The 17,796-nt window shown below is 49.5% G+C and overlaps 1 protein-coding gene across 1 annotated transcript in view; it reads right to left on the bottom strand.

Moving 5' to 3' along the window:
• Positions 1 to 17,796, bottom strand: part of GTF2I (general transcription factor IIi) — a 2,618,156-nt gene that overhangs the window by 1,354,695 nt on the left and 1,245,665 nt on the right. The window contains exon 20 of the mRNA XM_069614749.1: positions 6,533 to 6,591. Coding sequence (XP_069470850.1) covers positions 6,533 to 6,591 — 59 coding nt within the window. The remainder of the gene's footprint in view (positions 1 to 6,532; positions 6,592 to 17,796) is intronic.

The following is a 17,796-nucleotide window of genomic DNA, read 5'->3' as shown; positions in this document are numbered from 1 at the left end:
GCCAGGAAGGTCGGATCCTGCTTGGGTTTTAAGGAGCGCACCTTTTATTCGTTGTTTTGCTCTGCTGCTGGTTTCTTCCCTGGGTGGCGCAGGACCCTCCAGTCTTCCTACTTGGTGTCAGTTCGACAGTCGCTTCAGGAACCGTGAGCCTGCAGGAACCACCAGGAACGTCCACCTCAGCAACAGCTCCCTCTCCATTTTAAGGTACTGTGCAAATCCGGTTGTGCGTTTCGCTCAGCCACGGTGAAAGTGTTTGAAATCTTTCTCCAATCCGAGGGCTTGTCCTTCTCTTCTACCAAACTTTTCTACTGACCAACCTCGTCCAGAATCTGTGCCACGAACTTTACCGCGAACTAGATTGAACCTATTATCTTGAGCAAAAGAATTTTGAACCATTGACTTTGGCCCTAAGCCTTTTCTATCTATCTGATTTTACCCTTGTAGTCTCTCTTGTTCAGTTGCCCTGCTTACTTACCTGTTTGTTTTGCCTAATTTCTAATAACTTTGTCTTTCCCTCCCTTTTAAATTGCTGGAGTGCCATTTTGCTCCCACTTCATTTTGTGAGCTTAACTTGTCTGGAGTTTAACGGAAGTGTTGTGGTGTATTTTTGAGTAAATATATATTCTTTTACTTAGAAACCTTGAGTCAGTGTTTGCCTGAACCATAGTAATTGCTGTCCCTTGTGTAATCACTTGTACTGCTTACTTACTCTTGAGATAAGTCTGGCTGCTCCGCTACTGCTACCACTATAACTGTGTAGTACAGGCTTGTACCAAAGGTGAAATTGTACTGTCACTTGTAGTTTTAATTGTGTGTAGTGTTCCCAAAGGAAACTGCATATAATTCTGCCTAACATGCTCTACCAAATCGTGCAACAACTAAAGAAAAATGCTTGGAAAATGCATGCAGGAACGACCAAGTGGCAGCACGATATATGTCCCTAATAGGAGGGCTGTAGAGGCAGAGACCACCATGGTGGAATGTGCCCATATGCCAGGAGGAACCTCCCTGCCTGCCAACTAACATTCGCATATACATAAAATAATCCAACGACACCGGGTATGCTTGGATATGGTGAGGCCTTTACAGGATATGAATGGGGAACAACTGGTCAGTCTTCCAAAACTCGGATGTACGAGCCACATAAAAAATTAAGGCTCTCTTGGGGACAAGACAGCAGAACCGCCCTTCCTCTTTCGAGGGATGTGGTGGAGGGTAAAAGACAGGCAAATCAATAGATTAATTATAAGTTACTCACCGTAGTGACTAACTTACTCTTAGTCCCTAGTCCCCTTCCCTCCGTACTGCATGGGCGTCCCTTCCAAGAGACGGAAGACAGAACCTTTTTCACCAGAAAAAATCCTCTTCCCTTTAAATTTAGAGGCGCGTGGGGGTGCGGCCCTGGGAGCATGCCCTGCTTTGACTCTGCCCTCGGCACCACACCTCAGACCCCATAGAATAGTCGACAATAGATTAATATTGCCTAATGACACCAGTTTTATTAGGGGGAAGGATGGTGGGACGTATGGAGGAAAGGGGACTAATAACCCTTACATCCCGTCCCCTTTCCTCCATACTGCATGGGCAATTACAAATGATTGTAGCCCCAAAGTGAAGAGGAGTCCCTCCTTAAGCAAACAGATTTCTAAGACCCGCCTGTCAGAAAGCCGCGTCTGATCTAGAGCCGGCATCCAAACAGTAATGCTTGCAGAAAACCAAAGGAGTGGCCCAGATGGCTGCCCTGCTTATGACATGCCAGGGGACATGCTGCTGGAAGGCGATGGCAGTTGCCTTGGCTCTGACCCCATGGGTACGCATGTTGGCCGGAGGTGGCTTATGCTGTCCCTCGTAAGCTTCTCTGATGGCCGAGACCATCCACCGGGCTATAGAGGCATTGGATGCCTGATACCCCGGTCTTGAACGTCCAAAGGTGATGAATAGAGCATCCGACTTGTGGAAGCCCTTGGTCCTGTCCAAATAGAATTTTAGTGTACGGCTGACATCAAGGCAGTGGAGGACTCTCTGTGCCTCGTCCTTCGGATCAGAGAAGAACGTAGGCAGCACTGTTTCCTCATTTAGGTGCAATGAAGGCGGCACCTTAGGCAGGAATGCTGGGTGTGTCCAGAGGACCACCTTGTCCTTGTGAAACAGTGTATGGCTCTGAAGTGACCAGCGCCTGGATTTCGCCGATTCTACGAGCCGAGGTGAGGACCAACAAGGCCGTCTTAATGGTGACCAGCCTGATCTCTGCGGATGCCATTGGCTTGAATGGTTTGTGCGCCAGGGCGCCCAAGACTATGTTGAGGTCCCACGCGGGGTGCGGCGGTTTGATGGGCGCGTAGAGCCTGCCGCGACACGTCAAATGTCTCTGGACAATTGGTTTGGAAGAGGAAAACACTCCTCCGAGTTTCTGTATGCCCCAATGGCTGCCAGGTAGGTGCGGCAATTGTCCACCTGCATGCCTGAATGGGTTAGATGCGCCGGAAAGGCCAGCACGTCATCCAAGGGAACATGCCAGAGGTTTGAAGCCCTTAGAGTCTGCCCAGTGACAGAACCTGGTCCACTTAGACTGGCCCTGGTAGATTTGCTCCTGGCGCCCTGTATGATCTCTAGATTAGCCTGAGAGAGGCTGAGATGTCCTAGCGTGATCTGTTCAGGAACCACACTGAGGGCTAGTTTTTCTGGCCCGGGTTGGATGACCCTGCCCCCCTGCTGCGCCAGAAGATGTGCTGGGCCCGTCGGCAGGCGAACGGGAGGCTTCTCCGAGAGGCTGAGCAGTTCCGATAACCATGGCCGGCTGGCCACCATGGAGCCATTAGGATGATGCTGAGGAGGTGAGACTCCTTTATTTTGCATATCACCCTGTGAATTAGGGGTGTGGACGGAAAGGTGTATGCTGTAATTCCATAACACCTGATCAGAAAGGCATCGCCCAGGGATCTCGGGCCCTGACCCTGCCAGGAGGCAAACAGCTGGCACTTCCTGTTGCCCCGGGAGGCGAAAAGGTCCACCTGAGGGTGACCCCCTTTGCGAAAGATCTTCTGCAGCACTAGGTTGATCAACCGCCACTCGTAGTTGTCCGCTCCCAGTCTGCTGAACCTGTCTGCCTCCCGGTTGGATTCCCCTGGGAGGTGGACCGCCGTGAGGTAGATGTTCTCCAGGGCCCACTCCCACATGCTGACTGCCAGCCTGCACAGTGGAGGTGCAGGGGGGTCTGGTACCTCCCTGCTTGTTGACATAGAACATGCTGGTCGAGTTGTCTGAATGAGGACGACCTTGCCCTTGATAACCAGAAGGAAGGCCCCGAGCGCCAGCCAGATGGCCTTCAATTCCCTTTCAATTGATGTGGTACTCCCTCTCCTGTCGAGTCCAGGTGCCATGGACGCAGTGGTTGTCCAGAGTGGCCCCCCAACCCTCGAGAGAGGAGTCAATGGTGATGGTGACGGTATCCAGTCATTTATTCGAAACAAAGTTTCCAATACAAATCTTGAGAATACTTTTTGTAGAAAAGTCATTTTACGAATAGTCATTTTTTTTAGAAAAAAAATGTGGTCATCATATCGAAATATATCTAAATGAAAAATGATCTAAAATAGGGTTAGGGTTAGTTTAGGGGTTAAGGTTGTGGCTTGGGTTGGTTTAGGGGTTGGGGGGTGGTGTGGGGTTGGGGGGCTGGGGAACCCCCCCCCCCAATATACACAAAACTTTAAAACGTTACACGGGGCGGGCTAGTGCTGAAATTTCAGGACTGGACAGCTCCATGTAACATTTTAAAGTTACAAAAAAGTCATTGAAATGCTACTTTTAACATGTGAAAGTGCATTTCAATTGAAACCAGTCCAGGTCTATAGTCAATGGATTGGTTCAGAAAGAAATGCATTTTTACTTGTTAAATATAGCTTTCGAAACAAATCACTATAAACCAGTGTAGGTGAGGCTCCATAGCCCAAGAACACAGCAAAACACATGTAAGAGTGGGATAAAAGGCTCACTCTTACCAAGTGAAAAAAATAAATCCTAGAAATCCAGCAAAGCTGCTGAGGGACTCGGTAGGTAAGGGAAATTAGCCATTTTGACGAATTCTCCGTAACAATGCCATGGACAGTTCAGATTTCTCCTGACAAGTAAAATAAGCAAATGAGTAGTGGTGTAAGACTTTGCTAATATTAGTGCAATTTGGAGTTGAGGTATCCAAAAAGAGGCTAGGATTAGTGGTCTAAGGCACTTTAAAAGGTAGGGGTAGTGGAGAATTCACCTTGGAAATTATGAGGTCAGGTTTTATGGTGTATGCTGCAACAGGTGTGGGTGCAGCTAGGAGCGAGCAGGTCTTTGGGTGAGTTCAGCAGTAAAGATGCAATGGCACAATACATGCAAGGGTGTTTTGAAGTAGGAGGAATCTAGTAACGGTAGGAAAATGACGTGCCAATTGCCTACGGTAATAGGTCAAAATGAGTATAGTAGTTGGGGAGGTGAATTCTGGAATGAGCAACAAGAGTGCAATGGTGGCAAGTGAATAGGCACATTATGAAGGTTACATATATTAGCATTGTATAGATACGCGTTGTCTAACCAATTGAGACCTGGTTGGAGGACGTGGGACGCTAGAACCGTCATGACGGCTGTGTTCCGTGTCAGCATGGAAACAAGGGCTATAAACAAGGCTGACAATGGGCAGGCTCTCGCTCGCATTGGTAATAGGAGTATAAGCTGTGCGGACTGCCGCAGGTCGAGCTACTGGGGCTTGGAGCTTGACCGCTCACAAGAATTAGTGAGATGTAGGAATGTGCGAGATGTAATATATGGACAGACCACAAGTACGAGAATTGTAGGGGACAAAACTGTGTGGGGAACTTGTGGCTGCTTGCGTTTGGCAGGCAGCGCACACGATAAGTAGGTTTATCTGTGTGCTGCTAAAGATTACTTTAAGCTCTGGGGATATATGGGAAGTGGTTACAGACATTACAGGTAAAAATGGTGCATTTGAATTATATTCTAGGTATTGGAGAGCACTTTCAGAATCATGAGCACACAAGTGCATGAAAATCAGAAGGGAGATGCATAGTCGGCTGGAGCTAGTAAGGTAAAGGTGTGATCAGTATTATTGTTGGGAAATGGGGCCCTTCCTTCTCTATCCTCTCTGAGGCGTTTTCAAAGGGAGCTTGTGGGGGGAGAACCACCAGATTGGATGATAGTGTAACTAGAATTTGGCATGTTTCGTGTTTTTTCCTATATAGGAATTTGAAAAAAAATAATCGCTTAGAGCGTGAATACAGTTAGGAGAAAGAAAGGGTAATGAATAGTTAGGGTGAAGGTACCAAAAAAAGGGTTGGGCGCTTAAGAGATTTAGTCAATTGGTGTAGGACACTATTAATCTATTGATGCAGGCATGCACACAGTGTTGCTTGGTTGTGGTGAATACATGGTAAAGGTGTAAGGTGAAGGGTCCAGGAAGTGTATGGGTAATATACATGTATAAAAGTGTGTTCTGTGTGTCCACTTGTTCTTTTCTATAACCCATGTTGGAATATGATACTGTATCTATGTAGTGGAATCTGTATGAAAAATTGATGGAATCCCTTTTCTTTGGTAATGTATGAATCTGATTTGTTATGGTTTTTGTTGTTTTTTACAATGAATATGTATTGGTATTGTAGCCCTGAAGAAGATCTCATGGGAAGATTGATACACGTGTTGGCATACTACCGGCATACAACCATTAAAAAAGACTAATTGATACCTTTTAGTTGTTTTTTGTATTTTTTTTTTAAACAAATTCTATTGTTTTTTTTTATAACAAACAAAACAACCATCACACCTGACATTTTCAGTTACAAGCTTTTTTGCATACATTTGCCTGTTATTTATTACTGTCTTCCCCCCTCACCCCCTTTAACTCGAGCTTCCACCTCAGTTCCTCAGGCTTTCCTTCTTTTGGGGTGAATCCCCTTCGCCGTTCTCGGGCGTGTCACATTCGCTGGAGTTGGCATGAGAGGATCCCGACAATGTGGCTACCATTTGTCTCCATGCTATCAGAGGTCCCACTTGATCATCCTCCCCCCCCCCCGGTTGGCTGCCTCATAACATGCTACTGTCTCGGCGTCTGCCCATTTCAGCAGATCGTTCCACCATACCTCCAATCTGGGTCTATAGGCGGCTTTCCAGCTCATAGCTATTCTCCTTTTGGCCAGAATGTAGGCCAGGTTACTTTCAGTTGTGTTGATAAAATGTTTAACGCTTAAAGGATATAACAAACTTATAGAAAGAATTGTTGGTGTACGCGAAAACCCGCAAGAAAACATGTTATTTGTATCTCTGTTCAGTGGCTGCAGACTCTAGTCACGTGTCGGTGACCAATGCAGCTATACGCCATCCAAGTTAAAAACGTAAACTTTAAATAGGTACCAACTCGGTGGGGTAGAGCCTAACACCTAGTGACACAATCATTAAGAAGCTATGCATTTTGAAAAAAAAACTATATTTTCAATATAGCAAAGTAGAAAATAAATAAAATGTATTACATATAACAACTTACCTACAGATTGTATTTTACTAGCCAAGCCAGCCGGCAAGTGAGAACGTACTAATTGAGGCCTGGAATTGAAAAAAAAATCAAACATACTGTACTTAATAGATAGTTAAAAGAAAGCTCTTACAAACACATTTATACTTTCGACTGCTCCGATCTATAACACTTTAGGGATTTTGGTTAAAAACACATACTTTAAAGAAAGGTTTTCCTTTAATTAGTCTCCTTTATATTGTCAAGTTGCTGGAAAAACAGTCTGACCAAGAGGCCCAACATCTTAGTTATGAGTGGTGTAACATGTGCATACAGGCCTCCTCATTTCATAAACATTTTCCATCTTTTAAAAGTATGTTAGTAACACCTACATATCTGTCATTATCAAGTATTCCCCTGGAACAGAAAATATTTTAAGTTACCCACCGTAGTGACTAACGTACTCCTAGTCCATAGTCCCCTTTCCTCCATACTGTATGGGCGTCCCTCGCTAGGCACGGGAGACAACCTTTTTCACCAGAAAAACCTCTCCCCCCTTTAAATTTAGAGGGGCGCGGCCCTGGGAGAATGCGCTCAGGTGGCTCCGCCCACCAGCGCCACTCCTCAGTCCCCCTTGACAAGTCAACAATAATGTCATTGCCTAATGAAAGCAGTTTTATTAAGGGGGCATTACTTCTACGTCCCATCCCCTTTCCTCCATACTGTAAGGGCAATTACAACTGAATGTGGCCCCATGGTGGAGAGGTGACCCTCCTAAGAAAACAAGTTCCTAAAAACTGCCTGACCAAATGCTGCGTCCTACCTGGAGCTGACATCCACGCAGTAGTGCTTGCAGAAGGCTGAAGGCGTGGCCCACGTAGCCGCATTACTGATGACCTGCCACAGAACATGTCTCTGAAAAGCCACAGCCGTGGTCTTGGCTCCGATAGCGTGGGCAAGCATATTTGCTGGGAGGGGTTTGTGCTGCCCCTCATAAGCCTCCTTGATGGCCGCAACCATCCATCTTGCTATGGAAGCTTGATAGCCTGGCCTTGACCCACCGAAGGTGACCGAGAACCTCCGAGCGGAAGCTCTGGGTTCTGGCTAGGTAGAATTTCAGAGCACGCCCGACATCTAGCTAGTGTAGAACCCTCTGTGCCTCGTTCTTGGGGTCCGCAAAGAAAGTAGGTAGCAACATATCCTCATTGAGGTTAAAAGAGGAGACTACCTTACGTAGGAATGCAGCACGAGTCCTAAGGACAACCATGTCCTTATGAAAGGTAGTATAGGGCTTTGAAGCCACCAGTGCCTGGATTTCACTGACCCTGCATGCAGAGTTAAGACCCACCAAGAGGGCTGTCTTAATGGTGACAAGCCTGATGTCCGCGGACACCATTGTCTCAAACATTCTATGCGCCAAGGCGCTCAAAACTACACTGAGGTCCCACACCGGGTGTGGCTTCTTGATCGGTAGGTAGAGCCTGGTGAGGCCTGCCAAATGTCTTAACTATCGGATTGGAGGATGAAAAGACCTCCTCCTCTGAGTTCCTATAGGCTCCGATGGCCGCCAGATAGGTGCAACATGTGTCTACTTGCACCCCCAAGTGTGTGAGGTGTGCTGAGAAGGATAGCACGTTGTGCAAGTCAAAGGATCGACTTCCTTCGATTCTGCTCAGTGATAAAACCTAGTACACTGGCTTTTGTACTGGCTCCTAGTAGCATCGCTCCTAGCACCCTAAATGATGTCTAGGTTAGCCTGTGACAGATGCTTTAATGTGACCTGTTCAGGAACCACGCTGCAAGGGCCAACTTCTGGGGGCGGGGTGGATGACCGTGCCTCCTTGCTGTGACTAGGTGGGCTGGACCCAGCGGAAACTGCACCAGGGCCTGTTACGACAGGCTGAGTAGTTCCGAGAACCATGGCCTTGCGGGCCACCACAGAGCTATCAGGAAGACACAGAAGTGCCGGGACTCGCTGATTTTGCAGATTATCCTGTGGACCAGGGGAGTAGGAGGAAATACATATAAGTGCAGGTTGTCCCATTGTATATGCATTGCAACGCCCAGTGAGCCCCAGCCCTGTCCCTGCAAGGACACGCAACTGGGGGCACCTTCTGTTGGATCAGGTGGCAAAGAGATCCACCTGAGGATGACCTCATCTGTTGAAGATCCCCTGAAGGACCGGTTTGTTCAACTGCCATTCGTAGTGGTCCGCACCCAGTCTGCTGAGCCTGTCCGCCTCTAGGTTGGACTCCCCCGGGAGGTGGATTGCCCTCAAGTGAATATTTTTCTTCAGAGCCCACTCCCAAATGCCGACTGCAAGTCTGCATAGAGGAGGAGACCTGGTGCCACCCTGCTTGCTGATGTAATACATGCTGGTGGAGTTGTCTGTTTGAATGAGGATCATCTTGCCACTGATAAGCGGCAGGACTTTGAGAGCCCGTCAGATCGCCTTCAGCTCTAGCCAATTAATATGGGCCTCCTGCTCTTGGAGAACACACTCCATGGACGCTGTGGTTGTCCAGGGTAGCCCCCCCCCCAGCCCTCCAAGGAAGAATCCATGGTGATGGTAACCTGTGGTGCTGATTGCCGGAAGGGCCTGCATATCCTCAAGTTGCAGTTTGTGCTCCACCAGACAAGGTACTGGTGGAGAAAAGGAGGAATGCTGACGGGTTCTGCCTGGGAACCACACTCCTGACTCCATGAGGCTGCAAAGTGCAGCTGTAATCTCATTTTGAGCCTTGTGTATGGCACTGCCAGTAGAAATGCCACCATCCAGCATGCTGAGGTCACCGCTCTGCTGAGAAAATGACCCGTGGCCCTCTTGATGGCTGATCTTGTCCTCCGAGGGAAATACTCTCTCGGAGCTGGTATCATAGATGAGGCCCAGGAATGCTACTCTGTGTCGGCTCCAGCTGTGACTTCTTGAGATTGATGGAGAATCCCAATTCGTGTACCGTAATAATAAGGGCAGAAGAGGTGTGATGGACTGACTCCGGGGATCCCACCCTGACGAGCCAGTCATCTCGGTACGGATAGACATGGTGACCTTGGGTCCCGAGAAGAGCTGCCACTGCATTCATAAGCCTGGCAAAGACCCTGGGGCTGAATTGAAGCCAAAGGGTAGAACCTTTTTTGGAAATGAGTCCCATGATTTTGAACCTCAGCAAGGACGAATGTCGGGACGTGTAGGTATGCGACCTTCAGATCCAGGGAGCACATCCAGTCACCCTTGCACAGCATCTCCGCAATAGGCGCTGGGGTAACCATCTTGAAATTTTGAAGAGGGAGCGAAAGGTTCAGGGCGGAAAGGTCCAACAACTCTCAGGCCAGACTGGTGGTTCTTGTGTATGGCGAAAATCCTGGAGTAGAAGCTGGGAGGCTGGGACTTCTTCCACTGCCTGGCTCTCTACGAGCGATTGAATTTCCGCCAACAGAGTTGTTGTCCTAATCTGTGGGAGTGGAGGGGAGGAGGGAGGAACTGGTAGGCGGTAGCCCCTGGACACTACTGACCGGATCCAGGGGTGTGCAAACAACGCCCACCAATAATATGCGTGAAGGGCAAGCCTGCCTGCTGACCCCCCCCCCCCACCGGAGACAAGCGGACCTGGAGGGGAGTGTCATGCCTTTTTCCCCTCTGAGGCTGAGGCCAAGGAGGGGGACTGAAAGAAGCCCCTATTCCCTGCCTTGTGCTTTTTGCAGCGGTGTTGACTTTGAGACCGTCCGGCTGGCTGGACCTTCATTCCTGGAAGCTCTGGAACCCGCCGAAGGCCCGCCCCTTGTCAGAACACTGGTACGTCTGGCTATACGTCTTGGGCGTGGACTTTGTGAGGATAGATAAGGATTTTGCAGTCTGGGAACAGTTTTTCTTCTTATCAAGTTCCTCATCGGTGGTGGAATGAAAAGGTTGCTATCCTCGAATGGAAGGTCTAACATGCGCTCCTGGATGTCCAGGTTGAACCTGGTAGCCCGAGGCCAGGCAGTTCTTCTGCATCGCTACGGACATGAGATGACATGGCCTGAGGTATCTAGATGTGCCACAGTGGACTTCATGATGAGCCATCATGTTACGCGGACCTGGTATCCACGGGGACACCACCCAGCCCTGGTTGGATGATTTGCACTCTCGAACCCTCTCCCGGTCCCTTGGTAAGGCCTCAGGTTAAAGATGGGTCTGGAATATAGGAGAGCTGGATTCAATACCAGATTGTCTTTATGTTTTCCCACCTCCCTGGGCCTCAACTCCTTCCTCCCCCTTGGGCCCTCTCCTCACCTTAATATTGTAAAAGATGGCTTCTCCGTCCTGCTCCTCGTGGCAGGGGGGCGTAGATGTGGAGGGCGAGCAGCGACCAAGTTACTTCACTAGTGCAAGCTCCCCCCGCCCCCTGTGGGAATCCAGGCCTGCTGCGACTCCGTAGGTTTGCCGCTTTACAGTCTTTATATGCAGTTCTTATGTTCCTCTTAGTTCAAACAATAATGTCTTGCTTTTTTTCCTTTTAGGTATTGTCATGCAGTCTGAAGATGAGAATGGGCCGGTAAGCGAAAGCACGGTGTGCGCGATGCTGTCCGAAGAGTAATGAGCGATGCGCTGCGCTGTTTCGCCTTTTATATTGCTAAACTGTGTCTTTTCTCTCCTTGCAGGTTGCGATGTTCCTCGCCGAGCGCCGTAATGTTCCAGAAATGATACTGACCAGGAGATGACTACCCAGGTAAGAATTGTGTGGCTTTCTTCATTCAGGAGGAAACGTGAGTAAACGCTTACTAATGCTGTCTTTCTTTCTCCTCTTTCCAGCTTATGGTATTCCAGGATGCATGCGGTGCAGGATGATGGAGTTCGTACCTTCAGGTGAGTGGAACTGAAGTCGGCGATGGATTGAAGACCGGATACTGTTCCAGGTAAGTTTCGTAGTGTTCTTTCTCTCACTGCAGGTCCTTGGTTTCAGGTAGGCTGGCATCAAAGAACTGGACACGGTGAGCGTTACGCTGCCCACAGCAGAATAACGCAAAGCATGTACTGCTGTTTGGGTGCGGTTTAAATAGTCTCAGGTAAAGTAGTCCAGGTAAAATAGTCCCAGGCCTGCCACACCCAAAAGACTAGACCGCATAGCTCAGTTCCTTGTAACTGAGCTATGTGTGTGCCTCCATGTTGGCTGAACCCCCCCCCCCCCCCCCCCCCCAAGTTAAATAGACCCACGTAAATAGTCCTAGTCTAATGTTGGTCTTCATGATGGTTATGAGCCTGGCGCCAGGACTGACTCCAAGCAAGTCTTGGATGAGGTTTTAAGGCCTTTGACCTGGCCCTAACTGGAAGGCTGACTTACCAGTGAGGGCCAGGGGCAAGGGTCCTGAAAATCATCTTTGCTTCTGCCAGCCCTACCTTGAAGAGCGCCTCTGTTCCGGAAGGTAGTCTGCTATTTCCTGCCAAAGCCTTTGATTAACGGCTGCGAGCATAGCGTTCGCATTAGACTGACAAAGGTGCAGTGAGGCACTGGACTAGACCTTTCCATATGCCTCCAAGATCTTCTCCTCCTTGTCTAGTAGCGCCGAGAACCAGGTAGCCGAAGAAGACTTTGGCTTGGAATAGATTGAGGCTGTGGCAATCACCGAAGAGTGAGGTTGAGGGTGTGCCGACAGCAAGAGTGGATTCCCCTTCAATTGCCTGTACTTGGCGTCGAGGCCCCGGTTGGTAGGCTGCGCCAAACGGAGATTAAGCCATCCCTTTATGGCCAAGGCGACAACGCCCTTCTGCATCTGAATCCCCGTTCCCACCGCAGGGCGTAGACCGAGGACCTCGGCCAGGACATTCGCCTCTGGTTGTTCAACCTCGGGTTGTAGAATCTCCAAGAATTCGGGCAGACCTGTGAGCCATTCATGGAATGCCTTGGCCGAAGACAGTGTCGGGGTCCTCCTCCTCATCGGTGTCCACCAGGGTGTTCTGCTAGTCAGAAACAGGTGAAGGAGTACTGGGCGCCAAAGGCTGAGGTGTGGTGACTGGAGACGGAGCCTGCTGTGGAGGCTGGTATGGAACTGCCTGGGGTGCAGGAGGTAGAGGAGCCGGAACTGTGGGGACCGGCGCAGGCAGCTGAGGCTGCGCAGGGGCCTGAGGCACTGGAGCAATAGGAGGAAGGACAATGGACGAAGGTGGAGAAACAGGAGGCAACATGTCCCTGATCACATCCTGAAGGATGGTTCCCACCTGGGGGTATCTCATAAGCGCAAGGAGTTTCTCAAAAAACCTGTGGGGTGCTAGGTGGCGCAGGAGTAGGGCCCCGAGGTTGCTGAGGTGTAGGCGTACTCTGCCGTGCTGCCTGCGGGGTGTATCTGCCCTGCGACACTGAAGGATATGCTGTAGGCCACATACCTGGCAAAGACCAGTCCCACCTCGAACTCTTTCTCCCACCTGCTCCCCAGCAGCCATCTTGTCTGGCACGGTGGCCATTTTGTCAGGCTGCATGCCACGTGCCTGCACCGTGGTGCTTGCCACGCTAGGCAGAGCCTCCCTCAGGAATCTTGGCGGTGGAGCTTGAGGCTTACCCTGCACCTCAGGGTGGGCCCTGGTAGGCGTGCCCTCACCGGTAGTGCTGCATACAGGCGCCCCCTCCGTCATTTGTCCGGTAGTAGGGTGTAGCCCCTCGGGTGGACACCCGGTAAAAGAACCCTGCAGTCTCTCAGCGGCGACACCGGCAGGATCTAGCAAATCTTTGGCCTGGCGGTCGGTAGCTGAAGCAGCCTCGTTACCTGTGCTGGTGTTAAAACATGAACGGGCCCTCCCGCTCAGACGTTTCCTTGGGAAGGGGTCGCCCTTGCGGGGTGCGGATGAAAAATGTGGCCCTACCTTGGGCCTTCACTTGTGCTTGACGAAGTCCTCTGGAAGCGATTGTTCGAAGAGCTCTCCCCACCGATCTCACCCGTTCTTCAGAGCGTGCGGTGTAAGAGCGTCACACATGGTACAACCCTCCCAGCCTTGATTGGGGGCAAGGCAGCAGTAGCAAACAGCCTCGGGTTCGGACATAGGGAAGTGCCCTTTGCAGGCTGGACACCTGCTGAAGCCCAAAGACGTCGACATGCACCGGGGAGGAGCGTGGCGCCAGAGGACCCAGTACCTGATTAAAGACAAAAGACTGTGTCCGGGGAAGAGCGCGTGGAATTACAAGACCGAAGCCAAACCCAGGAGCTCCCTTTGCCACGGAAAAGAGGACTGGGCAGTGGAGCTGGTGGGCGGAGTCAGGAGAGTGCATGCTGCCAGGGCCACGCGCCTCTAAGTTTAAAGGGGAAGAAGATTTTTTCTGGTGAAAAAGGTTCAGTCTCCCGTCCCTAGCGAGTGAAGCCCATACAGTATGGAGGAAAGGGGACGGGACGTAGGAGTATGTATTGAATATGAATTGCCATAGATGGATAATTATTGAAATACAGTTCTTCATTGCAGAGATTTGTAATGTGCGAAATCAAACATCTTTAATTTTATGTGTGGAAAGAGGCCACTATATTTTTTTCCTGACTAGTTTACTGCCTTTCTGAGGATTGCAAATCTGAGACCTACTTGGATATGCAAATCTGATGTATGCAGAGAGATCCTAAGCCTAATTGTTATGGCCCCCCCAAATGCACCTTGATCCCATTGCAAATAACTGTGGTTAGTTGTACAGGAACCACTGGTTAGTGGCAGTCTACAGTGTACAGGTACAACATTAGAGGGGCAGAGTTTTTCCTGGGGTGTGGCCCTACTGGGAACCCTATATGAAATCCAGTATCAAGCTCAACAGCTGTCCTTTAGTTCATATGAGGGGGATATGGATGTAATTAACCACACATCTATGTCTAAAGCATAACTAGCAGAGTGAATTACAATGACCAAAACCAGATTTGGGGAGTGGTTATCTGGTTTCCCGCTTGAATCCCCCATTGAAACAATTCTTAGAACAAGACTGAAAAAATATTTGTGTTCACCCCTCCCAACACATATGCAATTCTGAAACCGCTTGGGCTGCAATAGAAAAGCCCTCATTTTATTATGCTGTTTAGACCAAGGCAGTTATCCGGTTTATGAGTGACTTTGTTTTGGTCTATGAGTGTAAAACAGGTATTTAGTAAAAAAAAATTCAAAACAGAAGAGTTTAAAAGCCATTTTAGGAAAGCTGCTACTTGTATGGTCATTTTTGCTAAAGACTGGGAAATGTTCTCAAGTTTTCACAGAGACTGCTCACATGCAGACTGTAGCCATGACAATCTGTGCGCTTTTGTCGGACTGCAAACATAGCTTTCACTCAGAACAGCTGTCTGGTCTCAAAGCTACTCCAAATCATCTGGCTCATAGCAAGACTGAACATTTAAAAGTTGAAGCTTGCTGTAGGCATAACCCATTCTTCCATTTCCAAGCCAGAAAGGCGCCTGCCTGATATTAGAAGACCTTTTACGAGATTGCATTTGTAGGATAGATATTTCCAAGTGATTCTGTGGGAAGCTCCCAATTACTTATAAGTTATAGGGAAGCATGAGAAGACTGCCACTGTGAGGGGCAGAGCTGGTAGCCGACAGGCTGGATCAGGGTGCTGAAATTTGAACAGTAGACAGAAGGCTGGAATGCATTTCTCCTTCTGTTTGTTTATTGGAACATGGATTGTTTTCCAGTGCTTTTTGTTTTCATTTGACAACTTTTGATTTATTTTCAAGTGTAATATTCTTTGGGCCATTTTGAACACCTTTTTGATTTTGTACCGTGGACTGTTTCAGGACCAGCAATACAGGTCTGTCGTTTCAAACAGCACTCATGTGTACAATATACTGTGCTGCATTTGTAATAAATTTGCACTGCAGAATGGGTTTAGAAATAAAAGTAGGTGTGGCATTCATGCATATTTGCACTAACTATGGGAATTGCTTACTCTTATTTTCATAACAGATGCACCTATCCACATAAGGAAGGCTTAATCTTAGCATACCGAGGTTTACATTACTTACCTGTAACTATTGTTCACCAGCATGGGGTCTGGCATGGATTCACATGCTCATGAATATTTCCCGTCATCAGGCTGGGAATCATCGGTAACAGAAAAAACAGTTTCACTTTAAAACTGTATTTCTCCACTAAACCAATCACTGTCCTCTGGGAAATACTGCCCCTATGCAATTACAGTCCCCTCCCTAAACTGCGCCTCTGGCAGCCATCTTCAGATGTGGTAAGCACGTAAAGTGGCAGTATGACCAAGAAGAGCCGTAGAGGGCGGGCTTGCATGTGAATCCATGCCAGACCCATGCTGGAGAACAATAGTTACAGGAAAGTAACTTAAACCTTCTCCAGCATGGGGTCTGGCATGGATTCACATGCTCATGAATAACAAATATACAGCAGTACCACATTACACAACCACGGGAGGTGGCAAGGCTCAACAGAAGCAATTAGCACTTACCCCTGGAACAGACACCTCCCGCGAACAGGTTGAGTAGCACTGCCTGGCCTACTCTGGACTCCTCCCTTGAATCCCGCCGACGCAGTATGTGTGGACCTCCACATTGCAGCCCTGCAGATGTCCAGCAGGGGCACAACAGAAAGGAATGTAGTCTTTGCAGCGATCGCTCTGGTGGAATGGGCTCTCGGACGACTCGGCAGAGGCCGGTTCGCCAGCGGATGAGAGCGCATGATGCAGCCGGGGAGCCACCTCGAAATGTAAGCCTTGGACAAGGCCTTCCCATGGTTCACAGGACCAAAGTTCACAAACAATTGAGAAGTCTTCTGAAAACTGTGCGCGTGTTACATAGACCTTCAAGGCAGGAGCAACATCCAGCAAAGCCCTCTGCACCAGGCTTAGGGAAGAAAACAGGCAACACCAAAGGTTCATTGAGATGGAATTTCTGAAAAGAACCTTCGGCATGAAGGAGGGGTGTGTACGCAGTACCACCCTCAATTTGTGGAAATTCCGGTTTGGTTGCTCGCAGGATAGGGGCTGGGTCTCACCCACATGTCTGGCAGAAGTGATGGCCACAAGAAAAGCAGTTTTCCACGAGAGAAAACTGAGTGGGGCTTGATGCCTGGGTTTGAAAGGTGCCCCATTGAGCCTTGTCAGGACCACTGAGTTCCTATGCCGGGGCAGCAGCCTTCACCACCTGGAAAAATCGGAAGAGCCCCTTGAAGAGCCTGTGGGACCACAGAGGATCTACCTGGGGATCTGGTGATGCGTGAGATGGCCGCAAAGTGTACCTTGAGGGAAGCGTGAGCCAGTCCAGTTTTTGCCAAGGACAGCAAGTATGGAAGAATCTGTGGAGTCGTGACCCTCAGAGGGGTAATCTTCTGTGACTGGCACCACGTAACAAAACACTTCCACTTATGGCCTTAGCACTTTAGAGTCGACGACGCCCTGGGTTTGGCTAGGACTTCCATGCAGTCTGCTAGCAACTCATAACCACCAAACTCAAGCTGCAGGAGCCATGCCCTCGGGCTCAGCAATCCTGGGTTGTGATGTAGGAGTGTGCCTCCCTCTGTGGTGAGCAGATCTGGAAATACCAGCAACTTGACTGGAGGCGATGCAGACAGGCTGAACAGGTCCGGATACCAAATCTGCCTCAGCCACGCTGGGGCGAGGAGTATCATCCTGCATGGACACTGTTTGATGGTGTTGATGACACGTAGCAGGAGGGGGAACGGGGGAAAAGCGTACAGAACCAGACCTTCCCATGGGAAGGAGAATGCAGCCCCCAAGCTCCTTGGTTGGTGGAATATGCTGGCAAAGTTCTAGCATTTGGAGTTCACCACTGTGGCAAAAAGGTCGATTGGGAGTCTGCCCCATTTGACGAACATGCAGTCCACCTGATCCTGACAAAGTTCCCACTCGTGGCAGGATCAAAGCTCCCTGCTGAGGGAGTCGGCAATGGTGTTCCTGACGCTTGCCAGGTGGAGAGAGACGAGGAACATTCCCTGTCCAATGGCCCAGTGCCACAAGTCCGGAGCTTCCTTGGAGAGCGCTGGGGATCGAGTGCCCCCTTGATTCCTGATGTAGAACATGGCGGTGGTGTTGTCCGTGAAGATCCTCAGCCACCTTGCCCTTCAGAGACGGTAGGCAAGACTTGAGTTCCCAGAACACTGCCCATAGCTCTAGGATGTTGTTGTGCAGATCCTTCTCCTCTGGAAGCCACAGACCTCTGGCGTCTAGATGTCCGGTGTGCGCCCCTCAACCTTCCAGCGAGGCGTCCATGGTGACCGTCTCCAGGTATGGCAGGGTTTGAAATCTCTACCCCTGTGCGATGTGGGAGCGATGTGGGAGCGCACCCCCAACCACTATCGTCCGCCGGAACTCCTCCTTGAG

This window comes from Ambystoma mexicanum, chromosome 9 (genome assembly GCF_040938575.1).
Source record: "Ambystoma mexicanum isolate Mex_15411 chromosome 9, UKY_AmexF1_1, whole genome shotgun sequence".
Lineage (NCBI taxonomy): Eukaryota > Metazoa > Chordata > Amphibia > Caudata > Ambystomatidae > Ambystoma > Ambystoma mexicanum.
The sequence above is the reverse complement of the archived record's forward strand: the minus strand, read 5'-3'. Positions and strand labels throughout refer to the sequence as shown.